Source organism: Mus caroli, unplaced genomic scaffold (genome assembly GCF_978045245.1).
Source record: "Mus caroli unplaced genomic scaffold, Mus_caroli_1 scaffold_9, whole genome shotgun sequence".
Lineage (NCBI taxonomy): Eukaryota > Metazoa > Chordata > Mammalia > Rodentia > Muridae > Mus > Mus caroli.
The window spans coordinates 16,208,518-16,233,390 of record NW_028227264.1 but is presented as its reverse complement, the minus strand read 5'-3'; the positions used below and the strand labels follow the sequence as shown (position 1 = coordinate 16,233,390).

The 24,873-nt window shown below is 44.9% G+C and overlaps 1 protein-coding gene and 1 long non-coding RNA gene across 2 annotated transcripts; one reads left to right on the top strand and one right to left on the bottom strand.

Moving 5' to 3' along the window:
• The first annotated feature begins 3,601 nt into the window (after positions 1-3,601).
• Positions 3,602-18,038, top strand: Tnfaip3 (TNF alpha induced protein 3). The gene is made up of 9 exons (XM_021174103.2): positions 3,602-3,848; positions 7,198-7,507; positions 10,646-10,836; positions 11,636-11,783; positions 11,932-12,102; positions 13,240-13,420; positions 13,642-14,519; positions 15,204-15,385; positions 15,948-18,038. The coding sequence occupies exons 2-9, from the start codon at positions 7,213-7,215 to the stop codon at positions 16,230-16,232; spliced, it is 2,331 nt and encodes a 776-aa protein (XP_021029762.1). The 5' UTR covers positions 3,602-3,848; positions 7,198-7,212; the 3' UTR covers positions 16,233-18,038.
• Positions 6,369-10,806, bottom strand: LOC115032164 (uncharacterized). The gene is made up of 3 exons (XR_003837820.2): positions 10,708-10,806; positions 8,443-8,490; positions 6,369-6,885 (listed from the first exon to the last, which is right to left on the bottom strand). It is a non-coding gene; the product is annotated as an uncharacterized LOC115032164 (long non-coding RNA).
• Positions 18,039-24,873: the final 6,835 nt, after the last annotated feature.

Here is a 24,873-nt window from a genome sequence, read left to right as displayed (position 1 = left end):
TTTGCCATCTTCTGGAATTCCACAGCCTATCAGAAGCCATCACTGATTTCTGATTAAGAAAGGTCCTTAACGATGGACCATTTAGAGACTGCCGTATCCAGGGATCCATCCCATAATCAGCTTCTAAACGCTGACACCATTGCATACACTAGCAAGATTTTGCTGAAAGGACCCAAATATAGCTGTCTCTTGTGAGACGATGCCGGGGCCTAGCAAACACAGGAGTGGATGTTCACAGTCAGCTATTGGATGTATCACAGGGCTCCCAATGGAGAAGCTAGAGAAAGTACCCAAGGAGCTAAAGGCATCTGCAACCCTATTGTTGGAACAACATGATGTACTAACCAGAACCCTGGAGCTCTTGTCTCTAGCTGCATATGTATCGAAAGATGGCCTAGTCGGCCATCAATGGAAAGAGAGGCCCATTGGACTTGCAAACTTTATATGCCCCAATATAGGGGAATGCCAGGGCCAAAAGAATGGGAATGGGTGGGTAGGGAAGTGGGGGGCGCTATGGGGGACTTTTGGGATAGCATTGGAAATGTAATTGAGGAAAATATGTAATAAAAATATTAAAAATCAAAAAAAAAAAAGAAAGGTCCTTAACTACATTTGAGCTTCGACTACACGTCTGCTTCTCGTCCTATGTTGGCCTGTTTTCCGTTAATGGGGTTTCAGCTGTAAGTGTGTTTTATGGAGTGTTTGTTGTTGTCTGGCTGTTTGGCTGTCCGTACGTGACTGGGTCCCATGCAGTCCAGACAGCCTTGAAACTGTATAGCTTCCAATGGCCTTGAACTCTTGAACTCCCTGTGTCTACCTTCCAAGTCCCAGAGTGACAGCAGTGAACTGGGGACCCCCTCCCACTAAGAGATCCTTATCTCTTTCATGGCATGGATCATACAGGTTATAGGCATGATCCCAAAGGTTAGTTCCTAGAGACCAACACTCAGCTATAACACAAATTCTGACACAGTAAAAATGATACAGAACTCAGAAATTCTCAAAAATCATTCTGCACACCTAGAAATCCTCTCTCCTCTAATAAAGGGACTTTTTATTTTCTACTGACTCCACTGTTTTTTCCATACATGTCCTTACCTTTTTGCAGAGCCCAGAGCATCTTGACAAGGTCTATAGTAGAAACTGAAGTCTCTTTGAAACCTTTATGGCTCCTGTTAGTTTCAATGCATTCATCAAATCTCCCCAGACTTGAGATGTGCTTACTTTCCCCTAACGGAGGCACTCTTCCACTCTCCTCCTCCGTCTTTTCCTTCTCATTCACTGCACAGACACTTCTTACTGGCCTTGCCCATGTATTTAGGAAAGGGAAAGCTAAATGCACAGCCAAATCGTGCCCTAAAAGACATTGAAAACTAGGAAGTATGCTCTCTACTTACTTTTCTGGGCTAGGAAGACTTGGAGGAGGCTGGGTGAGGCTGGGGAAGGTTGGGAGGCACTGGTGAGCTGCACAATTAAGCTGTGGGAAATGTAAAAGCCAACAGATCATCTTCTGCATCTGCCTAGTCACAAATCTTGGCAGGCAAGATGGCAAAGCAGTTCTGTGGGGACAGTGAGAATGGCAGGTTTGAACTTGGTCTTCCTGGTTTGTTATTCTTCTTTATTGAATTCCCAGCTCAGCAAACCTAGAAGCCAAACAGGAGCCAGAATGGGCACATGGAAGCTGCTGGGTTCGTTGAGGAACTGTCTGAGATGACAGAGAGTCTGGTTCTGTTGTGGTCTGAAGATTAATATTCTCTGTGTGGTGTGTGCTTTTCTATCCTGCATCTTTTATCACCTCCGTGTGCCTGGGAGGTTTCCTGAGGGTGGAGCCTGCATCTATTGTGGCTAGTTGCTGTGTTTGTCAAAGGAATTCCTAGGCCCTCTCATGTGGGCTTTGGAGCAAGACTGTGTAGACTGTGGGCCTGCACTTAAGCTTTCTAAACTTCACATAAAACCTTATGTGAGCCTGTAATTAATACGTCAGGAATGTCATTTTAAATTGCTACACTGTTTAAGTGTCCGAAGCGGAAAACATCTGTAAAGAAGAAGGCAAATACTAGCAGGTTTTAAATAGAAACGGAGCAGGGAAGGATCTGTATAGGGGGAAGTGGGGCTGGGGTAATAGCCATTAGACCGTTCCTGGGGTAATAATAGCCGGTACTCTTGCTTCAAGCCTCTCATTACAAATAAAAAATGCTGTCCTCTAGCCCAGTCACTACTGGGGAAAGAAGCACATGTTTCTAGTTCAAACGGACTATATACAGTCTGGCAACGTGGCAAACACATCTGAAGTCCCAGTGGCACGGAGTATTTCTATCTGGTTTGCGCTATTTTCTAGGAATCTTGCCAGGGGACCCTAGAGATACACATACTCTCATACCCCCGCCCCCCCACACACACGCAGTAAATTAATTATACTAAACACTATTTAAAATAACATCAGGTCACTCCGCAGACCTCCCGTGGTCCCTCAAACAGATCCGGGCTCCTTTCCGGGAAGAGCCTCACACCCTGCACCCTAGCCCCAGCCCACCACCCAGAGAGCTCTGCTCAGCCCCTTGATGTATCAAATGTGGCTGACCCTTGAGGTCTTATCTCTAGTCTGCCTGGAGGTTTCTTTGTCACGGAGTTTCAATGTCACCTTCAGAGTGGCTCTTCCTGGCCACCCAATGAAGCCACCCCAGTTTCTAGTGTGTAACTCTGCAGAGAGTATCTCCCCCACCCCACCCCCATTACACACTCCACTTTCTCCAGAAAGGTAAAAGCATTTTCGCTTCTTTCTGCAGAGCTCAAGCCCTGTCTAAGTGAAGCGAAGTTTTCTCCTCTCTCAAGAAAGGCAAGTCGGGGATCAGGGCAATGTGGAAGGCTATCCTCCCTTGGCTTCTTGGGGCGAGCTAATTCTCAGGCCAGCCAAACAATACTTAAGAAAACAACTGTAGAAGGATCGGGGAAAGCCAGCAATAAACTTGAAGCAATTTCTAAACTTTAAAACGTTCCTTGGAACAGGGAAATAAAGGAGAAATGGAGGGTGTGTAGGAGTGGGGGTTGGGGAGGCGAATCTAATTCTCTCTGGAATTGACCTTGCCCTCTGTAACTCAAAAACTGCAGGACCATTGGGGTCTGATCTCACTGCACTGCATCCAACCTGAAGCTGACACATGGCTTGGAGAACCCTGCCGCCTTTTCTCTCAATTCCCTGCGGGACCCTGCGGAGGGCTCTTTCTGAAGTGCTCATCACGTGCACAGCCCAGACTTCAAAGCCAGCTTCAAGCCTGAGGTCCTGTGTGTCTGGGTGGTTTTTTTGGGTTTTCTTTCTAATTTCCCTTCCTTTTCACAGCTGATTTTCTTCAGAAAAGAAGCTATAAAAAAGAACCTATTGCATTTCCAGTTCCCATAACCGCGATTTCCACATGGATGTGACGTGGAAGGCAGCTTCCGAAATGCCCAGGTGACTCACGCGGGGACACCCCGGGGCGGGACCTAGGAGTTTCTCCGGGCGGGGCGGGGACGGCCTAGAGCGCCCTCTGCCGGTCGGCGGCGCGGCACGCGGGTCACGTGACCGGAGGAATTTCCCTCGGAAATCCCCTGTGGTTGGCGAGCATACAACTGAAAGGCAAAAAAAGGGAACTGCCCAGTCTGTAGCCTTCGGAGCCGGAGGCGGAGCGGTGAGCCAGGCCGCCGAAAGACGTGCTCACCCCCTCAGCCAGCGAGCCCGATCGGGCGTCCATGGGGCTCCGCCTCGGCCCGACCCCCACTACGACCCGGACCACGACCCCAGGCTGCGGCGCGCGCCAGTGACGGCCGGCTGGCCACTTGCGCTCTGCGAGGGCTCCGCGCGGCCCCAAGAGGTGAGCGATGCTCCTCCGGCTGCGGGGTGCACGGCTGGCAGAATGCGGGGGTCCTCGGCCAGTGGGGTGCACTGCCAGCCAGATTCGGGGTGCACGGCCAGCTTTGCAGGGATCCTGGAGTTGGGGTATTGTTGGCCAGAGTTGAGGTCCCGGTGCCAGGTGTTTCTAGGTTGACAGCCCGAAGTTTCTTCAGCCGACTAGTTAGCTAGCTATTCCTTTTCGATCCTGCAGGGTGACAGGAGCTGCAGCTGGCTGATGAATAGTCAGTCACCTCTCGGGTTCCTAGGTCCTGTGGTCGTGGGTGACACCCCCCACCCCCCACACACACACACCATGGAAATCAAGTGCAGCGTGTTCATAGGCACGTAGACCTTGCAGAACCGCGTTGGGCTTTCTTCCCATATTGTGCACAACTGGCTCAACAGGGGATGGGTTTCTCAGAGGCCACCAAATCCATCTTGGAGATTTCGGTCAGCTAACCTTTCAGTGATCGTTGGGAGGAGGGTTGCGGGGCGGGAGGTGGAGGGGAGGGGCGTGCTTTGAGATTGCCACTGGGTCTCTAGTTGCCAGGGTTTAAGAAGAGTATGCATGCAGAAATGATTGATTCTCTGGCCTGCTTGTTGGGGACTCCACTTTAGGTGGTATGTAAGACTCTGCTGCAGCCCCGACTCCACACTGAGATAGTGTGTTGTCAGTCCGGGTCCGTTGTCCCACATCCTGCCACCTGGCCTCTCAGGAAAGCTGAGGTATTAAGAACTCTTTTTGGAGCATGCTTTGTTTTCTCCTGGTCTCTGGTCTTTCTTTGGAAAGCTAGTCTGGTCAAGTGGGGGCACCGTTTGGAGAACTGATCACAGTTAGTTAGCCTTCCATACACTGATGTCCCAGATTATTGAGCAACTGATCAGGTCTCCATTCTTATTGTCAGAGATGCTACTTGGATCTTTTGCAGTTCTTTGTATGGTTTTGTTTTGTTTTGCTTTGCTTTGCTGGAGGGGGTACTTCCCAACAGTTGCCCGAGGTATCTGTTGATAAATAATACATAAGTTTCCACATTGCAGACCAAAAAAAAAAAAAAAAAAAAAAAAAAAAGTCTGTTTAGAGTGGAAAAATAAAACTGGGGGAAAGACTTTGATGAGTAAGTTCTATAGAATCTTATTGATCCTGTGACAAAAATTGGGAAATTTATCTGTAAGGCAGTGAGGTAACAAATATATTTTTAAAAGTTAAGGGTAATGTTGTAATTTTTTTTACCCATAAAACATTACAATAATATGTCAGGAAAATTTATTCTCTAAATGTGGGGAAATCCAAGAACTGGAAACTTGGGCAGAGGTTTAAGCTCTGTTTTAAACAGGCAGTGCAAGTGAGAGTCTATGAATGGGGTAATAGTGGGCTAGCAGACATTGACATTTGCATGTTTTATATATGGTTTAGAGCCCCCACCACATTTATTTTAGATCTATGCTAAAAGTTCTTGAAGTCCAGGAGAGTGAAATAAAATAGTCATGAAAATAGAACAAGGTGCAACTCACGGATCTAAAACCTCTTGTGTGTTTCTGAAAACAGCAAATGCTGTGCCTCAGGGTTGCTGTCAGGAAACTAACAGAGGATTGAGATAGGAAATAGGAAGGTTTGGCTTCCAGGAAAAGCTACGTCCTATGTTTGCTGGACCTGAGATGGGTCTTACCTTCATTGCCTTAGCTGCAGTGGTTGTGTCATTCCTATCAAGGCTGGGAGTGAGGTCATACATTTTTCACTATAGCATCAAGCACAAGGGTGGGCCTTAAATAGGTGGTCTGGCATTGCTGGTTGCATGAATTCATTTATTTACGGATGGATGGAGTAATGACATTGTGAGAGAGACCACTGCTACATGACCAAGGAAATTCATGTGTGGTAGTTTTGTCTCATTCTATGTTCCTGCCTAATTCTAGTTGCAAGGAAAAAACTGTCATCAGACACAGAGAATAACTCCCGGCTTCAGCATTCCAATGTAAATTCCCAATAGCAGCCTCTCCCTTTCAAGCAGGGAACAAGAGAATGTATACTACTGTGTCAGGCTTAAGAGAACCCAGACCCACTGAAGAGTGTCTTCTCTAATCTCTAGATTTCTTCTCCCTCTTGCATAGTATTAACACCATTTTTACCTGGTGAGTTCGCCTTGGAGGATAGCAAGGTGCCCAAATGGCATTAAGTTTTACTGAGAACCTTCCTAGGTGCTCTAAATCATTGCTGTCTTCTAGGAAATTAGGATGTGTAGCCAAGTGCTCTGTGAGGGTCCATGGAACAGTGAAGCAGAACTGACTCAGCATTGACCCACACGGGAAAGATGTCCATATGCATCATCAGTCCACATTCTTGCATAACTGGCTTGGGTGGCCATATGGCCACTCTTCGTCCTGAGTGGTACCCCACTCAAATGCTTCCTATTTGCTTCCTAATTTCATTTCTTCCACCTTTGATTGTGTTTGATCTTTTAGGGTAAAGGAAGGGGGAGGGGTGCCTCTGAGCATTGGGACCTGGAAGGACAGCAATAAATGTCGGTCTACTTGAGTTGAAATCACAGGGCTCTCTGATGTCTGTTATTTTTTTCTGAGAGGTGTGATATACCTTATTATCAGTCTGTCCATTTGTCTCATGTTATGAAGTTCAGTGGCAAGGTTCTGAAATACAGCTGCCATTTATTTGTTTTTAAAATTGCAAAGCACCTAAGGTTTATTTTATTGTTGGTTATAAAACAAGTTGGTGTTGACTCTTTACAAATATCCTAAGCTCTCTGAACCAAGTATTTATACATTTCTTTGGGGCCAATAAGAAAGAGGAAGTACCAAGCAGCAGCTAGATGCCACATGGGATTTCCAAAAACTATTTGCTGCCTTTGTAGCATCAAGAAGGGGATGTTCGAATGACCTGGATCTAGATGTGAGTCAAAAGCGAGGATTGAATGGTGGTGGTCTTCAATGACAGTCTAGACTCTGGACTCTGCTGAGTGACATCAGAGAGATGTGAGGTTGGCTTTGTGGAGCAGTACCTGTCGCTGAGAGAGAGACAAACTTGGATCACTGACAAACGTTACTGAAAACTTGGGTTATTCCCCTCCTCCTCAGTACCCACGCTCCGCCTTCCTTCTCTTGTTTAGACTAATCTTTAAAAGTGATGTAACTTAAAACAGTCCAGTGTGAGTTAATCTTCAGGGCCAGCTAGTATCCTGGGAGTAGAGGTGACTAAGATCTTTTACCTACAGATTAGAGTAATGACAAGATCAAATACTGGGGTTTCCTGCCGGCAGGTATATGGGAGCAGTGTTAAAGGCAGCCTAACGGAATGGGCTTTACCCCTTCCTCTTCAGGCCTTGTCGAGGACCATGGCTGAACAACTTCTTCCTCAGGCTTTGTATTTGAGCAATATGCGGAAAGCTGTGAAGATACGAGAGAGAACCCCAGAAGACATTTTCAAACCTACCAATGGGATCACCTATCACTTTAAAACCATGCACCGATACACGCTGGAGATGTTCAGAACATGTCAGTTTTGCCCACAGTTCCGAGAGATCATCCACAAAGCACTTATTGACAGAAGTGTCCAGGCTTCCCTGGAAAGCCAGAAGAAGCTCAACTGGTGTCGTGAAGTCAGGAAGCTCGTGGCTCTGAAAACCAATGGTAAGGCTTGCTCTTTTCCTCCAGTACCCTCGTATTAACCAGAGAGATTGCTCTTGGTGATGCTTTTTAAATGGCATTAGACAGGTGCCTATGGAAACTCTCTTAAGGAATGAATGACAGTTGTAAATGTGTCTGATGAGTCTGCTATTGTATTGAGGCAGGATTTCATTGTGTAGTCCAGGCTGTTTTTGAACTTGTGATCTTTCTGCTCCCATCATTGGGTGCTGGGTCAGCAGGTATGCACCGCTGCAGCCAGCTGTTGGAAATTTGATTTTAAGGTGTTTTCTAAGTACGTTTGTGTTAGGGTACAGAGGGCACGAAGGCTTGTAGGATGCATTTCTAAACCCTATGCCCCAGTTGGGGGATTAATCTTCCTAATGCCTACGTTGGTTGAATCATCTATAACTTGCCCTTCACTGGCCAGAATGGAAAGGATTTAAAAGGTTTTAAGTTCAGAAGGAAAGTAGCATACTGAAAAGCAGAATCACAGTTGTTTGCCACTGTCATTAGGAAAATGCTCTTCCTGGGTGGATGGAATTTTCTAGATTAAAAACAAGTGATGTTAAGGACAGGCGATGCTTTTGTTTCTGCCTCCCTTACCTAGGTTCTGTTGCCTCAGCAAATGAGACACAGCTTTTCTGCACTGTTCTTGGCAAATCAAGTCAAGTGAAGTAGAGAAGCAGATGATTATGTTGTCATTAAGAGGTACCTACACCTGTTGTCTCAAACAGCCAGATTCTGCCTTCTTTACAGAAAGAACTTTACCACTGGTGACTATTTCCTATTTCAATTTTTTAAAGCCATGTCCTGTGAGTAAGGATATTGGCAGAAACATCCAATGGTATTGTCTCATGCAGTTACAGAATTCTGCCTTCACAATGTTGACATTTATTATTATAAGAAAGGAGAGCACGTGCGATCAATGGAATACTTACCGTGTAGGTACGAGCACAGTGACATATTCTTGTATCAGTGACTGCATTCTGTGGAGCAAAAAAAATACATTCAAGAGTAGAAAATTCTGTTGGCAGTGATGGTGCTGGGAACGTTAGCTTAATAACTTAATTGGTACATTAACTTCGACTGCTCTTGACTTGAGTAACTTAGTGATGGGTGGATGTGGGGTTTTGTTTGTTTTGATTCCGGGGACTCTTATATATCTCGCTACATCCCCCCTATATTTATGAAGCTTAGACTCTTAGAGTAGAGAAAAAGCTGGAGACAGTGACTCTGCATTGTTCTTGGCATTAAGTCAAGTGATGCCTAGAAGTAGATAATCATATTAACTTGTCATCAAGGGGCTTATAGACCTGACAGTTTGTGGGTTTTACCACGTCCCATTTTGTTACAAAAGGAGAGATGGAGCTGAGAGAATTAGAAATGGGGTAGAGAGAAGAAAAGCTTTATTTTATTTGCCACTCATAGAATTAGCAGATATTATATAGTATTTCCTTAACAGAGGAAATACTAATTTCCTGTAGAAAGAAAATGCAATGTAAATGCTAAACATTTCCTTTGCCTTTGAATCAGCAAGGATTCACACTACAAAACCAAAGGTATTTTGGTAACAATGTGTTGGGCCAAGGAATCCTAATTTCTCCACTTTGAAGAAAAGTTATGAAAAAGAAAGAAAGTATTTTTTAAGGGGGAGGGGTGGGGGGAAACAAGTGGCTTTCTTCCCACTTGATTATTATTAGCATCTTTTTTTTTCCTTTTAAAAACCCCTCCCCTCCAGGAGGCTTTCTTCAAAGGCAGGTCTGTTTGGGGAGGGGGTGATTCACAAGTCTGCATTTGAGGATCTGAGACTGTGGGGAACGAGGAAGGGAGTAGGTGGCATAAAATTGAAACTTCATGAAAATTCCAGCGTCTATTGGCCGCGGCAATTTCACTTGTATAGTGAGTAGCCCGTTCCAGCTCAGCCTGACCACACCCACTTGGAAAGTCCAGGGTGCAGTTCACAGTTTAAATGTCTACACACCAGAACAAAACGTACAACAACTGTTGCTCAATTGCTAGTCAAATATCTTCGCACTGGGGAATTCCACATGTTACTTAGGGAATTTTATACTGGTGCATCTCAATAAAGAACTGAAAGTAAGCCCAAGAAGAAGAAGAGAAAAAAAAATAGCCTTATCTTTGCTCTAGATTTTGCAAAGGGGAAATTTCAACAGAATGTAGCCCTTGCCACACATCGGCCTAGACACTAGGCTCTAGTGATCTTTTCTGTTCATTAGTTTGGGAAACTGTTTGAAGCATGCACGATGAAGGAGCAGTGGCCCTGAATGTGGTTTTGACATGTTGTTTACTATATTTAGAATTTGATGGAATTTCAAATAATTTTATTGCCTTACTGACTGAATAAATACACACACACACACACACACTTTAAACGTTTTAAAAATTAAAATTATGTAATACTTTCCAAACGAGAATGAAGAACATACTAGTTTTATACTAAATGATTTCCCCAAATGTTTACTCTTTGAGGCATGAAAAGGAATGCAGTCTGGGACTAGATGTACCTCACTGGTAGAGAGCCCTGGCCTGAGATTCCTCAGAATGCACTGGAGGCTGGGGCAGGGCCTGCATTATTTGGTACTGTCATTCCTACTTTCTAAGCTAGGAGAGGAAAATCCCAGGTCCCCACAGCTAAAGTGGAATGGGCAAGTCATGTACCACTGAGTCATAGCCAGACCAGCCCTATCAAGTAGGCCGAGCCACAGTGGTTTCCTGGTGTATATACTGCCTTGGACGGAAAACCTTCCGTAGAACTAGAGAATAGTGGTATCAAGGCCTTAGCCAGCAAACCGAAGATTACCAGGAAGAGAGGACTGTAGTGTTCATAAGCTGGTGCCCTCATCCCACGAAGTAGACCAGAAAAGACTTTCAGAGATGTTCCCATATCATACAGACCAGTTAGGTGCAGAGCCATGCTTCAGTGGAGGCTGGCTGGCACCTCCCACGGCTGGCACCAGGCAGTACACAGAAGAAGGAAAAGCTTCCTGATAGGATGTTATCAGCGGGTTAAAAATCAACCTTACAGTCCCCAGCAATGGTCTTAGTGTCTCCTGACAACCTTGGAAGGGCATTTGCTTTGGGCTGCTTAACCTTGCTCCTCACAGCTCCTTCTGTCCTCAGGTGATGGAAACTGCCTCATGCATGCAGCTTGTCAGTACATGTGGGGTGTTCAGGATACTGACCTGGTCCTGAGGAAGGCCCTCTGCAGCACCCTTAAGGAGACAGACACTCGGAACTTTAAATTCCGCTGGCAGCTGGAATCCCTGAAATCTCAGGAATTTGTGGAAACAGGACTTTGCTACGACACTCGGGTATGTTTTGCTTTTGTGGGACAGTCCTATCTGTGGTGGACAAAGGCTACTCTCGGCCAGTCCCTGTTCCCTGAGGAACATATGACTTACTAAGTCATATGAGTCGACTTAAGCATTGCCCACTCAGTGGAAAACACCAAGAACCTTCTGTGGGTTTAACCCAGGCTTTAACCACTCTCTGAGCTAAATCTGGACAGTAGATTCCTGACCAGATTTCTTTGTCTTCCAACCTTCTCTTGAGAACTTCCCAGAGTTTCCTGGCTTAGCTGAGCCAACCAATACTGGGGAGAATGTACCTCATAATCTTCAGCCACAAGCTGGGAATGGTTCTGAAACAATGGAAGCAGAGCTTCAGGGTTGTGGATGTTCTGTTTGTTTTTGAGCTAGGGTATCATGTAGCTCAGGCTGGCTTTGAACTTGCTATGTAGCAGAAAATTATCTTTCTGCCTCTACCACCACAGCGCTGGGATTGCAGGCATGCATCGCCGTGTGATTTTAGGTAGGGGATCAAACCCAAGAGCATGCCTGTTAGGCAAGCACTCTTCCAACTGAGCTAGCCTCAGCACCCCCAGTGGGGGGGTTTATGAAAGCAAATGCTGTCTGTATCTCCCATCCGTTCTGAGCTTGCCCAGCAGTGGAGAAAAGTAAAGGAACCAAACCAAAATTGGGGTGGAGAATGAACATTTGGATGAGTCTTTCGATGAAGAAGCGTGGATGGAGTTTCTACAGCAGACAGATGCCGAGTGAGCGGCCTCTGAGTGACTTGTTAATCCATTCCTCCTATGTTCTCTCCCCTTAGAACTGGAATGACGAATGGGACAACTTGGTCAAAATGGCATCAGCAGACACACCTGCAGCCCGAAGTGGACTTCAGTACAATTCCCTGGAAGAAATCCACATATTTGTCCTCAGCAACATCCTCAGAAGACCCGTCATTGTCATTTCAGGTGAGGTGCCTCAGAGAGTTTCTAGGTTCCCCAGGTGGGTTTCAGCTCTGAGGAGAAACTGAGTCCCCCTGCAGCTGTCAGCCTTCAGTGGAGGGAGCACCACAAAAATCACCTGGGGTCTCATCTTGTTGTCTCTTTCCATCAACAGACAAAATGCTAAGAAGTTTGGAATCCGGTTCCAATTTTGCTCCTTTGAAAGTGGGTGGGATTTATCTGCCTCTTCACTGGCCTGCCCAGGAGTGTTACAGATATCCCATCGTCCTAGGCTATGACAGCCAGCACTTTGTACCCCTGGTGACCCTGAAGGACAGTGGACCTGGTAAGAAAACATCAGTTCCTATTCATGACCCTGATGGATCTTGGAGTTCCGGGCCTTGCTTTTTTGTTCTCAGTTGACATTGTTTTGTTTAAGTTCATTATCTTGTCATCAGTCATGGAGGATTAAATGTCCCTTCTATGAGGTGCTTGGAATCAATGTCATTTTAGGTTTCAGAGTCTTGACCATATCAGCATCCCTAATCAGAAATCTAAATGCTCCCAAGTCAAGTCAGATTTGAGATTTGGATTTGAGATTTTCAGATTAGAGTCAAATGTGTCTGGCACAGTACTGCAATCGCAGGGAACACACTATCCCCTTATCTTCTTTGGTGTGACTTAGGAAGTGCATTCAACATCGTAGACATAGGTTGGACAGTCATGTGTGCATACTCCCACCCCTGTTACGACATGACCCAATTAAGGTGCACAGAGCCTCAGTACCATGTTTGGCACAGAGCGGGTAGATGTTTAGCTGTTATTATAATACCTTAGTGTAGAGTGAGCCCTATGCTAGGGCACTAGGCAGCATTGTTTCATTCCACTCTCATGGTGTCCTTCTGAGATGTTGACAGGAGTTGTCTTATTTTATTGATGAGGCCATGGAAACTCAGAAGGGTTAAATGACATGCCTAGCTTGACATTGACAAAGTCGAGATTCTAACTCAGGTCACACTGGGAGGCATGAGAATTTAACCACTTCAAATCTACTGTCTCTTTGCTGTGGTTACAGAATCAGCTTAGGAGACCATCAACAGATGGATGGACGAAGATGCATCCATGATACATATACACAATGGAGTTTTATTCATCCATAAGGAAAAAGAGAATTTTGTCATTTGCAGAAAAAAAAGATAGAGCAGGAGATAATTATATTAAACAAATAATACAGACTCAGAAAAACAACATATTTTTGTCTCATATATGGAATCTAGATTTTTTTTTAAAGTGTAAAAGGCATGATGAAATTAAAAGGCAGACGATGTTGAAAGATGGGGGTGGGAGGCAGCAGGATGCTTTCCTACTCTTTACATGCCTTTTGTATCTTTAAGTTAGAATCATTATATGACCGTACCTGCTCCATCATTTAGCAGGATAACGTTTTACTCACACATTCTTCTTTTTTTTTTCCCCGCTTCAGAACTTCGAGCTGTTCCACTTGTTAACAGAGAGCGGGGTAGGTTTGAAGACTTAAAAGTTCACTTCTTGACAGATCCTGAGAACGAGATGAAGGAAAAGCTTCTAAAGGAGTACTTGATAGTGATGGAGATCCCTGTGCAAGGCTGGGACCACGGCACGACTCACCTGATCAATGCTGCAAAGTAAGCAGGCTCCTTTGATTTGTCTTCCTGACTGGAGGACCTCTCATGGTGACAGGAAGTGCCTCTCACGAGCGCACTGGATGTGTCCTGTCATAAGCCTGCATTTTCGTGCTTGGTTATGAAGTTATTGCCACGACTGCACTGTGGAAATGGGTTCTAGGAGCTAGTGATAAAAGGTCTTGTGTTATTTGGGGTCACTCATTTTCCTCTTTGTTCTCTAGATTGGATGAAGCTAACTTACCCAAAGAAATAAATTTGGTAGATGATTACTTTGAGCTTGTTCAGCACGAATACAAGAAATGGCAGGAGAACAGCGATCAGGCCAGGAGAGTGGCACATGCGCAGAATCCTTTGGAGCCTTCCACACCCCAGCTATCACTCATGGATATAAAATGTGAGACACCCAACTGTCCTTTCTTCATGTCCGTGAACACTCAGCCTTTATGCCACGAATGCTCAGAGAGGTGCCAAAAGAATCAGAGCAAACTCCCAAAGCTGAACTCGAAGCTGGGCCCTGAAGGACTCCCAGGCGTGGGACTTGGCTCCTCAAACTGGAGCCCTGAGGAAACCGCTGGAGGACCTCATTCGGCCCCACCCACAGCACCCAGCCTTTTTCTCTTCAGTGAAACCACTGCAATGAAGTGCAGGAGTCCTGGGTGCCCTTTTACATTGAATGTGCAGCATAATGGATTCTGTGAGCGTTGCCACAACGCCCGGCAGATTAATGCCAGCCACACCGCAGACCCTGGAAAGTGCCAAGCCTGTCTTCAGGATGTCACCCGGACCTTTAATGGCATCTGCAGTACCTGTTTCAAAAGGACTACAGCAGAGCCCAGCTCCAGCCTCACTTCCAGTATCCCTGCCTCCTGTCACCAACGCTCCAAGTCTGACCCCTCACAACTCATCCAAAGTCTCGCCCCACACTCTTGCCACCGGACTGGAAATGTCTCTCCTTCTGGCTGCCTCTCCCAGGCTGCACGGACTCCAGGAGATAGAGCAGGGACAAGCAAGTGCAGGAAAGCTGGCTGCATGTATTTTGGGACTCCAGAAAACAAGGGCTTTTGCACTCTATGTTTCATCGAATACAGAGAAAATAAACGTGAGTGAAATCAGAGATCGCCTCTTGCTGTCTAGAAAGGGCCTGCAACATCAGGAAAGTAGCCTATCTCAGCAATCAGAGCAATTGCATCTCACTGCACCTTTCTGTCTGCTTTTGTACCTGAAAGCAGTAGGCAGCAACTCTAGTTACCATGGGCTCTAAATTTAAAGTGTCCTAGAGATAAAATTCATACTAGCCCGAAATAAACCCATTATGTAGCCCAGGGAGGCCTCAGAGTCCTGGCAATCTGTATGCTTCTGCCCCAAGTGCTGGGATTTTTAGGCATGTCCTGCCACACCAAACTGTAGGCTGGTTTTAATAAGGCTATTAAGTATCTGCCATCCATGTAGAGTTTAGACTTCAGCAACGTTGGCAAGATGGTCTAAAGAGGGCTAGCAAGGAACAGGAACTATCTACAGACATCAGAAAAACGTTTGTGGCTTAGGGATCTCTCACTGAAAGGCTGATAAATAGTTAATGCCTGCTATTTGGTCTTTGACTGATCGGTGATCTGTGTTCAAAGTTAAAAATCAGTAGCGCCAAAGTTACTGATGTAAGTTTGGTCTCAAGTACCTATTTAAGGCTGTGCTCATCTGTGCTGGGACCCATTTCTTCTCTAACCTCTGTGTCTGTGTGTGCACCGTAACCCAGATGGGATACTGAATAGCATCCCCTCTTTTGTAGAGTCTGTTACTGCCTCTGGGAAAGCTGGTTCCCCAGCCCCCAGGTTCCAGAACAATGTGCCGTGCCTGGGCAGGGAGTGCGGCACACTCGGAAGCACCATGTTTGAAGGGTACTGTCAGAAGTGTTTCATCGAAGCTCAGAACCAGAGATTCCATGAAGCAAGAAGAACAGAAGAACAACTGGTGAGACATTTGGTGGAGATTGACCCCTCTAGGGTCCAGGTCCCTCATCTATGACAGACAGGCTGTCTCCCTATGAAAAAGGGCCCCTTAAAAAAAATCTGCTGAAAGAGAGCCTGGAAAAACCAACCACATTTTATTGACTCCTGAGGTGGATACATTGCATGACCTAAGTACATTTAGAATTTATTCTGAAAAGCTAATACAGTCAGCCATAGACTGAAACCCTCTGTAAGCATCCCAAAAACCAGGGTGATCGGGGACATGTTAGAATTAAAGGAGAAGCAGACTTCTCAGTCTTTTAATCCTGAACATCGAGGGTGCTTCCATTTACTGGCAAGTCAGGGGGAAAAACAAACAAACAAACAAACAAACAAACAATCACATTCCCTCAGACAGAACCAGGTGGTCCGCTCCTGCTAGGATTGGGGGAAGCTTTGGGTCTTCAGTTACACACATACTTCTCTCCCTCAGGCAGATCAAACCCTCTATAGATTCCACCCTGTTAATCTGAAATCCCTCTGGTCTCCTGACACCTTTCTCTCTCTGTGTTTTTCCCATTCAGAGATCAAGCCAGCATAGAGACTTGCCTCGAACTACACAGGGAGTCTCAAGGCAGAAATGTGCCCGGGCCTCCTGCAAGAACATCCTGGCCTGTCGCAGTGAGGAACTCTGTATGGAGTGCCAGCACCTAAGCCAACGAGTAGGTTCTGTGGCCCACCGGGGTGAGCCCACTCCTGAAGAGCCCCCTAAACAGCGCTGCCGGGCCCCTGCTTGTGATCACTTTGGCAATGCCAAGTGTAACGGTTACTGCAATGAGTGCTACCAGTTCAAGCAGATGTATGGCTAAGTGGGAACACATTGACAGGTCCAGCAAGAAGGAGCCTCAAACTGCCATTCAGAGTGGTACTGTGGTCCAGACCCCTGAGTGCCACAGGAAGGGTGGGCCCTGGGACAGTGGCTTCAAGTGTCTTTGAGCAAAGTAAGCAAGATAAGCTCTTCCTTCGTCACGGCCATGACCATCAGGTTAGTAACCGAGACTTTGCCCTGGTGGGCTGAGAGTAGGCCTGGTTACCGGCAGTGCATGATGTCAGGGTCAGCCTGAAGCTGTTGCTGCTCGTCTACCAGGAGGATGTGGAGATCTTTAGACACGGAATGCGTGCTAGGACTGGCAGCAGTTCCTGAGCTTGGCTGCCAGGCAACAGGAAGAAAGGCGTATGAGGAGGTAGGATGGAGACTGGAACCATCCTACTGCCGCCAGCCGGAAGCTTTTCTCAGAGAGCCAAAGCTGAATTCTCAGAGCACCAAGGCCCTCCACAAGATGCTAGAGGAAGCTCAGGGAAAAACAGGACGCAGGTGGAGCACATCTGTGGTCAGTGGGCTTCCCTATCTGCCGACTTGGCTCCCGAGGTTCTGCGGGAAAGCAGAGTTGAGCACAGATCCCGCGGCTGCTGAAAAGACACATGTTCACATGGAGACAAACCAAGCTGCTCTCGACTGTATGCACCTTCTAGACAGCAGAACGTCTGGTGGGAAGACATGCCAGTGTTGGCCATTGTCTCCCATTCCAAAGAGAATAACTTTGAACTGAGGGTGTGTATCAGAGTGTGTACATATGTAATATACCCTTATATTATGTATGAGGGATTTAACATATTGAAATGGTTTCCTAGTGGTAGTAGGAAGACTGAATAAGAACAACCTGTTTTCTGGTTGTTGTCAGCTTGCCCCTGTCTATACAGCTTGTTATGTGAATTCAACAAGCTGCCTTCTTAACGGGAGCCCTCATTCTGGTTTATTTATTATGAACTTCCAAGTTATTTAAATGAAGATTTCCTTCTGCAGTATTCTCTTGAGATAACATATTTGCTTTCCACCATGTCCTGGGGGCCTGCTAGTCCCTGGCCACAGAGTGTGGTGGGATGGCTGTCTTCTCTCTCCTTGTTACCTCCCTAGGAAAGAAGGGGTTGCTTCATGGATAAGCCTGTAGAATCGGATGCTTCCTATGACTCCCTGGCTGCGCAAGAAGAAATTGTCTGTCTTCCATATATGCTTCTAAGTATCCTACCTCTTTGAAGAAAAGATAGGGATGGAGTGAAGTGACAGTGGGAAGGGACACAACTACATGGCCTTTCATGACCCTGGCCTACTGTGTAAATGCTGTGCCCTTGGGTACTGGATAGGAACACTGAGAAAGCAAAGCCAATAGCCGTGAGGACGAGGAAGTTTCTGCCACTGCTTACAGCTTTTCTGTGTGCTTTGGACTTGCTTTAGGAGGGAGATGCAGCTTTGCAGAGATAAAGGCTGACATCTGGGGTCTAGCCTAGCACCTGAAGATACTTGTGATGTCTAACTCTGCATAGCCTTTTCTCTTCATATCTGTGGCCTATCTTTTCCCCTGACATATGTCTTTGTCCTTCTTTCCCAAAGATGTCAAATACAATGCAGCATTTTCATCTTGTTCTTTCAAAGTTAATAGTCTATTATTTTATGTTTATTGATTTTCATTGTTAATGTGAAACAGTTATTTATACTTATAGAAAGTTTGTGAAATTTGCACAGTTGTCTTTCAAAGGATAGGGTCTATCTTTTTTGGACTTCAGATTGTTTTAAAGAACTGTAACTTCACAAAAGTCAATATTAAAAAAATAAATTATTTAAGAACAAATTCTGATGTTTTCTGTTAATGAGTGTTGGAAGAAGATAGGCTCAGGTGTGAAGAATTTGATGTATATTGAGCCATGGGTGAACCTCTTACCCATGGGAAGAATGATATCATCTGAAAAATAATCAGGGTTGGAGAGATGGCTCAGTCCATAGCTGCATGCTGCTCAAGCATTAGGCTCTGAGTTTAATCTGCATTGCCTGTATACAAGCTAGATGTGGTGACACATTCGTGCACACTAAGAACATGCACACACACACGAAATAATCAGTGCATGAGAGTAAGGCTATGTACTCCAGTGCTTCAGACCCTCTGGGTCCCTTTGTCTGTGTGGAAAGGGTCTCTAGTCACAGGTGGGCAAAGAGTTGGCGAATGATAGACAGACCAACATGCAAGATTGTGTAGAATCTGAATGTAATTTGTCAAATTGAGCATCAAACTTTTTATACAGAAGAAAATAGGGAAGTTAGGTGACACATCGGCAAGGTACAAATGAGGTTACAGGATGCTTAATGACTCTTACACAAAACAGAGGAATGTAAACACAAAGACTGGCAGGAACTGGGCAATAAAACAACTGAGACAAAGTCAGCCCTATCTAAGGTCAGCTATAGTCTTAGAAGCCAGGTGTGAGGTGTTTACACTCCTAGGGCAAGGGCTTTCACACCCAAGTCATGGTTCTAATTAGGGAGTTCTGCTCTAGCTAACCATCTCATGAATAATGCAATACTCTAAAACCACAGCCCAATCTACTTCCTAAACCATTGTAAATTCCTGTATATGGGAGTGACTTGGCTTTTATTCTAAGTGATAGTGTAATACCAGAAGCAATCCTGAATGTCACTGAATAGGCAACATTCTTACTGAATTCCAAGCCCATGGTCAGCTCAAGAACTTTCTAGGACGTTGGAACACTGACGAAGGCTTAGCTATGTCAGAATTCAATCTTAAAAGGCACTTGGGATAGCATTGGAAATGTAAATGAAGAAAATACCTAATTTAAAAAAAGTAAAAATATATATATATAATAATAATACTAAAAGAGAGCATGTGGATCCATACACCAGACTAACTCGGGAATAGGGTATGAGTATATGGGTTAATGAGGACACCAAAGCTCCAGGAGGTGAGTTTCTGTGAAACTCTTTGCCTCGTGAGTGCTTCCAGGCCTCTCAGCCTGTCAAGCAGACTTCACTGGAGTGTGCATAGCACTCCAGCAGTCCTTGGGTTTAATATCAATGACACAGAAGCCAGGGGTATGTGGGAAAGTCTCTCTCCCCCTCTACCTCTCCAAGGGCCATTCAAGCTATCTGGCAACTCCTGCTGGGGCACTTAGGAGGTAGAGAACTGAAACAAGAGAGAGTGACAGAAAGAAATCAGCAGGGAGAAAGACTGTTGTGAAACTCTCGTGTCAGGCAGGAAGAGTTAGACTGGATGTGATAACCACCAGAGTTGGAGAGTTACCAAGTCACCCAGTGGCGAAAAAAACTAACATTTTCCTCTGCTTACCTCTTACAGCACAGCATTCTGTGATTGTCCAAAAATGTCGGACTGTCTCCCCACCAGGTAACAAGAGCATAATTCTGCAGTATCTTCCTCTAGCTCAGTAATGACAGCATCTAAAGACAGCATCAGATTACTGATGTGCAGAGCCCAGGCCCCCGAACTACATGCCAATCTCAAGCCCCAGGTGGTTTTCACCCATTTTTATAACTGACCAGCAGAAATAACGGTCCATAGACTCTCCTCAGATTTGACTAAATTTATTCAGTGATCATAGATATCAGGGAAGCATATGTGTTCTTTTATTGTAAAGAATATTGCAGTGGGTGCAGATGAATGGCCACATCTAGCTCAGTACCTAGTGGAGGGCTTTCAGGCACTTCCGTGCATCTAGCTTTAGGGAAGCATTTTGAACCCTGTCCTCTGGATTTTTATGGACATTTCACTGCATATGCATGATGAAAGCAAGGACAATCATGAAGACCTATGATAGAGCAACAAGAATCTGACCTAATATTAACAGATGTTGTGGAAAGTGCCTCTGTATTCATTACAGTCTTTACTTCAGATCAGCATTCTTCGCTTGCAGGCATGGAGCAGGATATCGTTTAAGAGGGGAATACGGTGCTTCACACTGATTTTCAACTTGATAGGATCTAGAATTATTTAGGAGGCAAATCTCTCATCATGTCTATGAGGGAGGGATTTCTAGGTTGGGTTAACTAAAAGGTGGGTGGAGCATCCATGGACTAAGGTCCTGAACTGAATAAAAAGGAGAAAATGAGAAGCTAAGCACCAGCGTTCATCTCCTTTGCTTTCTAACTGCAGATTGTGACCAGCTGCCTCATGTTCCCACCACCGTGACTTCCCTGCCATGTAGACTGTAGTCCCCCAGACTGTAAGCCAAAAGAAACTCTTCAGTCCTTAAGTTGCTGGTTGGTGGATATTTGGTCACAGTAATGTATGTAATTTTAAAGACGTCTCTCCCACCTTTGCCTGTGACTGCTGCTCATGCTCTGGCCCTTCCTAGCTAAGCTCTGAGATCGGCTGTCTGCTGCCTGCCCCACTTGTGGCTTCTCTTTTGTTCCTCCAGGCTTAGCTTCACTAAACCACCATCATCGGCCTGACCCAGTGGTCAATTGCTGGGCACAGAATCTCATGCCCTAAACTTATCAGCTAGCCTGTATCACCCAGCCTCTGCTGACCTCCTTGGCTATCCACCGGTGGCAAAGGCTGCTGGTTCTAGCTTCCCCTAGATCTTACATGATAGCTGTGTGCTTCTTGTTCCAAAGCCCCTTCTCTTTCCCTGAGTCTCCTTTTCCTCCTGGGACCTAGAAGTTATACCTGTCCCTTCCATCTATTTGGCTCCCAGTCTCCTTTATTGACCAAATCAAGAACCAATTCAGTATCAGCACCTTCCCTGCACAATAATGAGAAAAGTACCTATTAGCAAACAAGGTAAGTCAGATAATTTCTTTATGGACAACTCCAAGACACAAAGTTGGGGTAAGATTGTAGTATATATTTTGATTTGCCTTGAAGACATTTTTTCATTTCTTTAGCCTATTTAGGGAGGAACCATGGAGTGTGGCCTCTACTCCCACCCTCTCCAAATGTATCATCCATGGGAAACTGAGCCAGGACCACTGCCTGAGCTCCTAAAGTAATCCTGACCATTGCCCAGATTTTAGAACCAAGACTTTGAGAAAATTATCCTAAAAATACTTTTAGCTTATGAGAAATTATAAAATAAAAGTTCAATGAACTGCCATCTAGCAACATTTTGTTAAACTAGTTTCTTATACTTCAAACTATTGGATGGACTGCTTGAAGGCAGACCCCAGTTATACAACATCACACCCACAGGCATTTTGGTGTCCATCTCAGATTCATAAAATGTGCTCCTATATAACCACCTTTCCATCTCTAGCTTAATCACTTTACAGTTCCTTGTGATACAATCCGTAGGAGGTTTGGGTATAATGGGTTGGGTTTTGTTTTGTTTTGTTTGTTTGTTTGTTTGTTTTTGAGAAATGTATTCTGAGAACTGTGTCACAGATTGGTCTCATCATTGTGTAACTGTCAGAGTGTTCACACAGAAACAAAAGTGACTGTCACATTACTATGTGACATAATTTTATGGTACCACCATCCTGGGTCATTAATCAAGATATTCCATTATGAGATGTATTGCTAGATTTTAATTTTCAAATTATCCACTATACAAAATAAAGTCTTGTACTTCTGATTATTTTTCCTAATGCTTTTTTATTCTCTAATATTCCGTTTTACTTTTACATACTATCAATTTGTTAGAACTAGCGAGATGCTTGAGGTTTGCGTTTGCTCTGACTTTGTTTTGGGTTATGTTTTTGAGACAGGGTCTTGCTTATGTAGCACTAGAAAATTGTTATAACAAAGTTGGCCTTGAACTCATGGCTGTTTTCCTGACCCTGTCTTCCAAGTGCTATGATTATAGTATGTGCCACCAGGCCAAGCCTGTGACAGTTATTCTACAGAATACCCCTCATTCTGGATCTGGACACTTGATTCCTTGTGGCACAGTTAATTTGAGCCTTCTCTTCTATACTTGCTATTTGTGGCTCAGTGATGGTAGTTGGTATCCTGTTGCAACCCATCCTATCTGTACAGTGTGACTATTTACCCAGGAGATCATAAACTCTCAAAGGACCCTCTCCTCCATTCTTTCTCCTATCTCTCACCCAGCATGATAATTTACAATTCTTCAGTCAGCATGATGAACATTAGCATCTGACCATAACTCACAGGATTTCTAAAAGTAGGAAGTGACATACTTAACCTCTGACTCAGAGGATGGCATCCAGACAGGGGAACAGAGGGGGTTTAGAAGGGTACCAAGGACTTGGTTAGAGAAGGGCTTCCATCTGAAGTGGGTGAACCTCTGGGGTGTGGGTCACAATTTCATATTATAGGTAAATTTATTTTTATTTTAAAGTGGGGACCCCTGACCTTATCAAATCTGTAAAGAAAATATTTCCCCAAAAGGCATCAGCCCCAAAACTTGGGTAGAAAGAGGTATTGTTTCTTTAGTTCCCAGAAGTTCACTCCTACTGAGGCTGAATGCCATCTTTACATGACACAGGGTAACATGCTGCCCAAATGGGGCTCACAATATTCAATGTCTGACTTTTTCCATGCTTGAGGGGGTACAACCCTCTCCTGGCCACTTCTATATTTCCCTCTGCTCCCACATTCAACACTTGTGGAACGGATCTCAAACCCATCCCTGACCTCTGTCCTGGACTTTAGCCTGAGCTTGAGTGTTTTTCTGTCTTCTTACTTTCATTTTCCTCTTTTTCAGCCCTCCCTTACTTACTATAACTTTACCTGCTCATAGTTTCCTTAAGCTAAGATTACATGCTGGACTCACACATAGGCCTAAAGCTCAGGGGTATACACACTAAGTGGTGTGAGAAGAAAAATGGGACTACTTTGCACTTACATTTTGATCTTAAATGCGTGAAATAAATTATATTGGGTTTGTGATTGATATGCAAGCTGGCAGTGCTACTCTCTGTTCCTCAGCATCAACAGTGGGTCACTGTCATGTGAGCAGTCACTGTCATGTGAGTAACTGTGAGTGGCTCTACTCAGGCAAGCCACTCTGTGTTCATTCACTCGGGTGCAGAGTTTCACCTAAAAGCCCCGTTGTTGCACACATGCTTAAAGTTGGAAACCAGATTTGTTTTTCCTGGTCTTGGGGATTGGGCCTTCCATATGTTAGGCCAATGTTTTACTACCTGGAAACCAGTTTTTTCTTTTTTCAGTTTCCTTAAATATTAACCAAGCAGAGGCTGAGGAGACGGCTTGACAGTTGAGAGTCCTTGCAAACTCAGTTTTAGTTCCCAGCACCCATATTGGTGACTCTAGACTGCCTGAAGTTCAGCTCCAGGGCCCTATTCTGGCCTCCAGTGACACTTGAAAACACACACGCACGCGCACACACACACACACACACACACACACACACACACACACACACACCATACTTTTATGATTAATTTTACTATCAACTTGCTACAAATTAGAATCACCTCAGTGAGAATCTTCAACTGAAGAATTATCCTGATTGATTGCCTTAATTGATGTTGGATGGTCCCCCCTCCCAACCCCCACTTGGGTAGCACCTGGGAGCAATCCAGGTAAAAGGGTGTGGCAGAAGGAAGATGTCTGGCCTTTGGCCCCCTTGGCCTTCCATCTTAATTTACCCTGTTGTTGATGCTGTTCATGCCTTCACTGATATCAGAACCAGTATCTCCAGACTTCCAGCCTAGACTAAGGACTAAGGGCCCTCCAGGAACTTTCCAGATTTTCAATCAATTATCATCAAATGTAAAAGTATTTAAAACTTGGCATGCCATGGTTTTCATTCTAACAAATGCTAAAGATTTCCCAAATTACTAACTTTAACTCACGAGTTTAGTTAATAATGAGAAGAGAATAGCTTTAATATATAAATCTCTCAGGTGTGCCCTGCCGCTGTATCCACCAAACTTTACTTGCTTCCATGAGAACTAGTGATTCCAAACCCTGGGTGCATGTTAGATTCACTGGATTGAAAGGAAAATATCTGAAGTCTACAAGTGCCATCCCAAGCCAAGGATGAGAATGCCCATGTTGGCACTGTGCAAAGTCCTCTGAACTTGGCATGGTGGCATACACATCCATAACTGCACTACACAAGAGAATGAGGTAGGAAGTTATGAGTTCCAGGCAAGTCTGTGTGTGTATGAGGCAGGGGGTTCTCTAGAGAACCGAATCAATGGGATGAACATATATGATGTGTGTGTATGTGTCTGTGTGTGTCTGTGTGACTGTGTGTGGGTCTGTGAGGCTTTGTGTGTGTTTATGTGTGTATGTGTATGTGTGTGGCTGTGTGTTTGTGCATGTGTATACACAACTTATCCTGTCAGTAAAGGGAAACCCACTCACACGCCACTGGTGTTTACGTGGAGATCAGTGGGCAACCTTGTACTTTTATCTTTTTCCATCATGTGAATTCTGGTGATTACACTCTAGCCATCAGGCTTGGTGACAATGGTCTTCACTTGATAAGCCATTTCACCAACACTGTTACTTTTTTATACTAAGAAGTACAATTGGCTATTGTCAGCTTATGCAGGAATCAGGAAGGAGCACGTGTGTGTCTTAAGAGAGTGCAGCAAACACAAGCAGAGTTTCTTGATGCTAAGACACTTGAGAGAGGGTAGAATTTAGGCAATGGAGTTTTTGCCCAGCACAGACAGAGTCCAGGGTTCAACCCTCACCACCATATGAACTG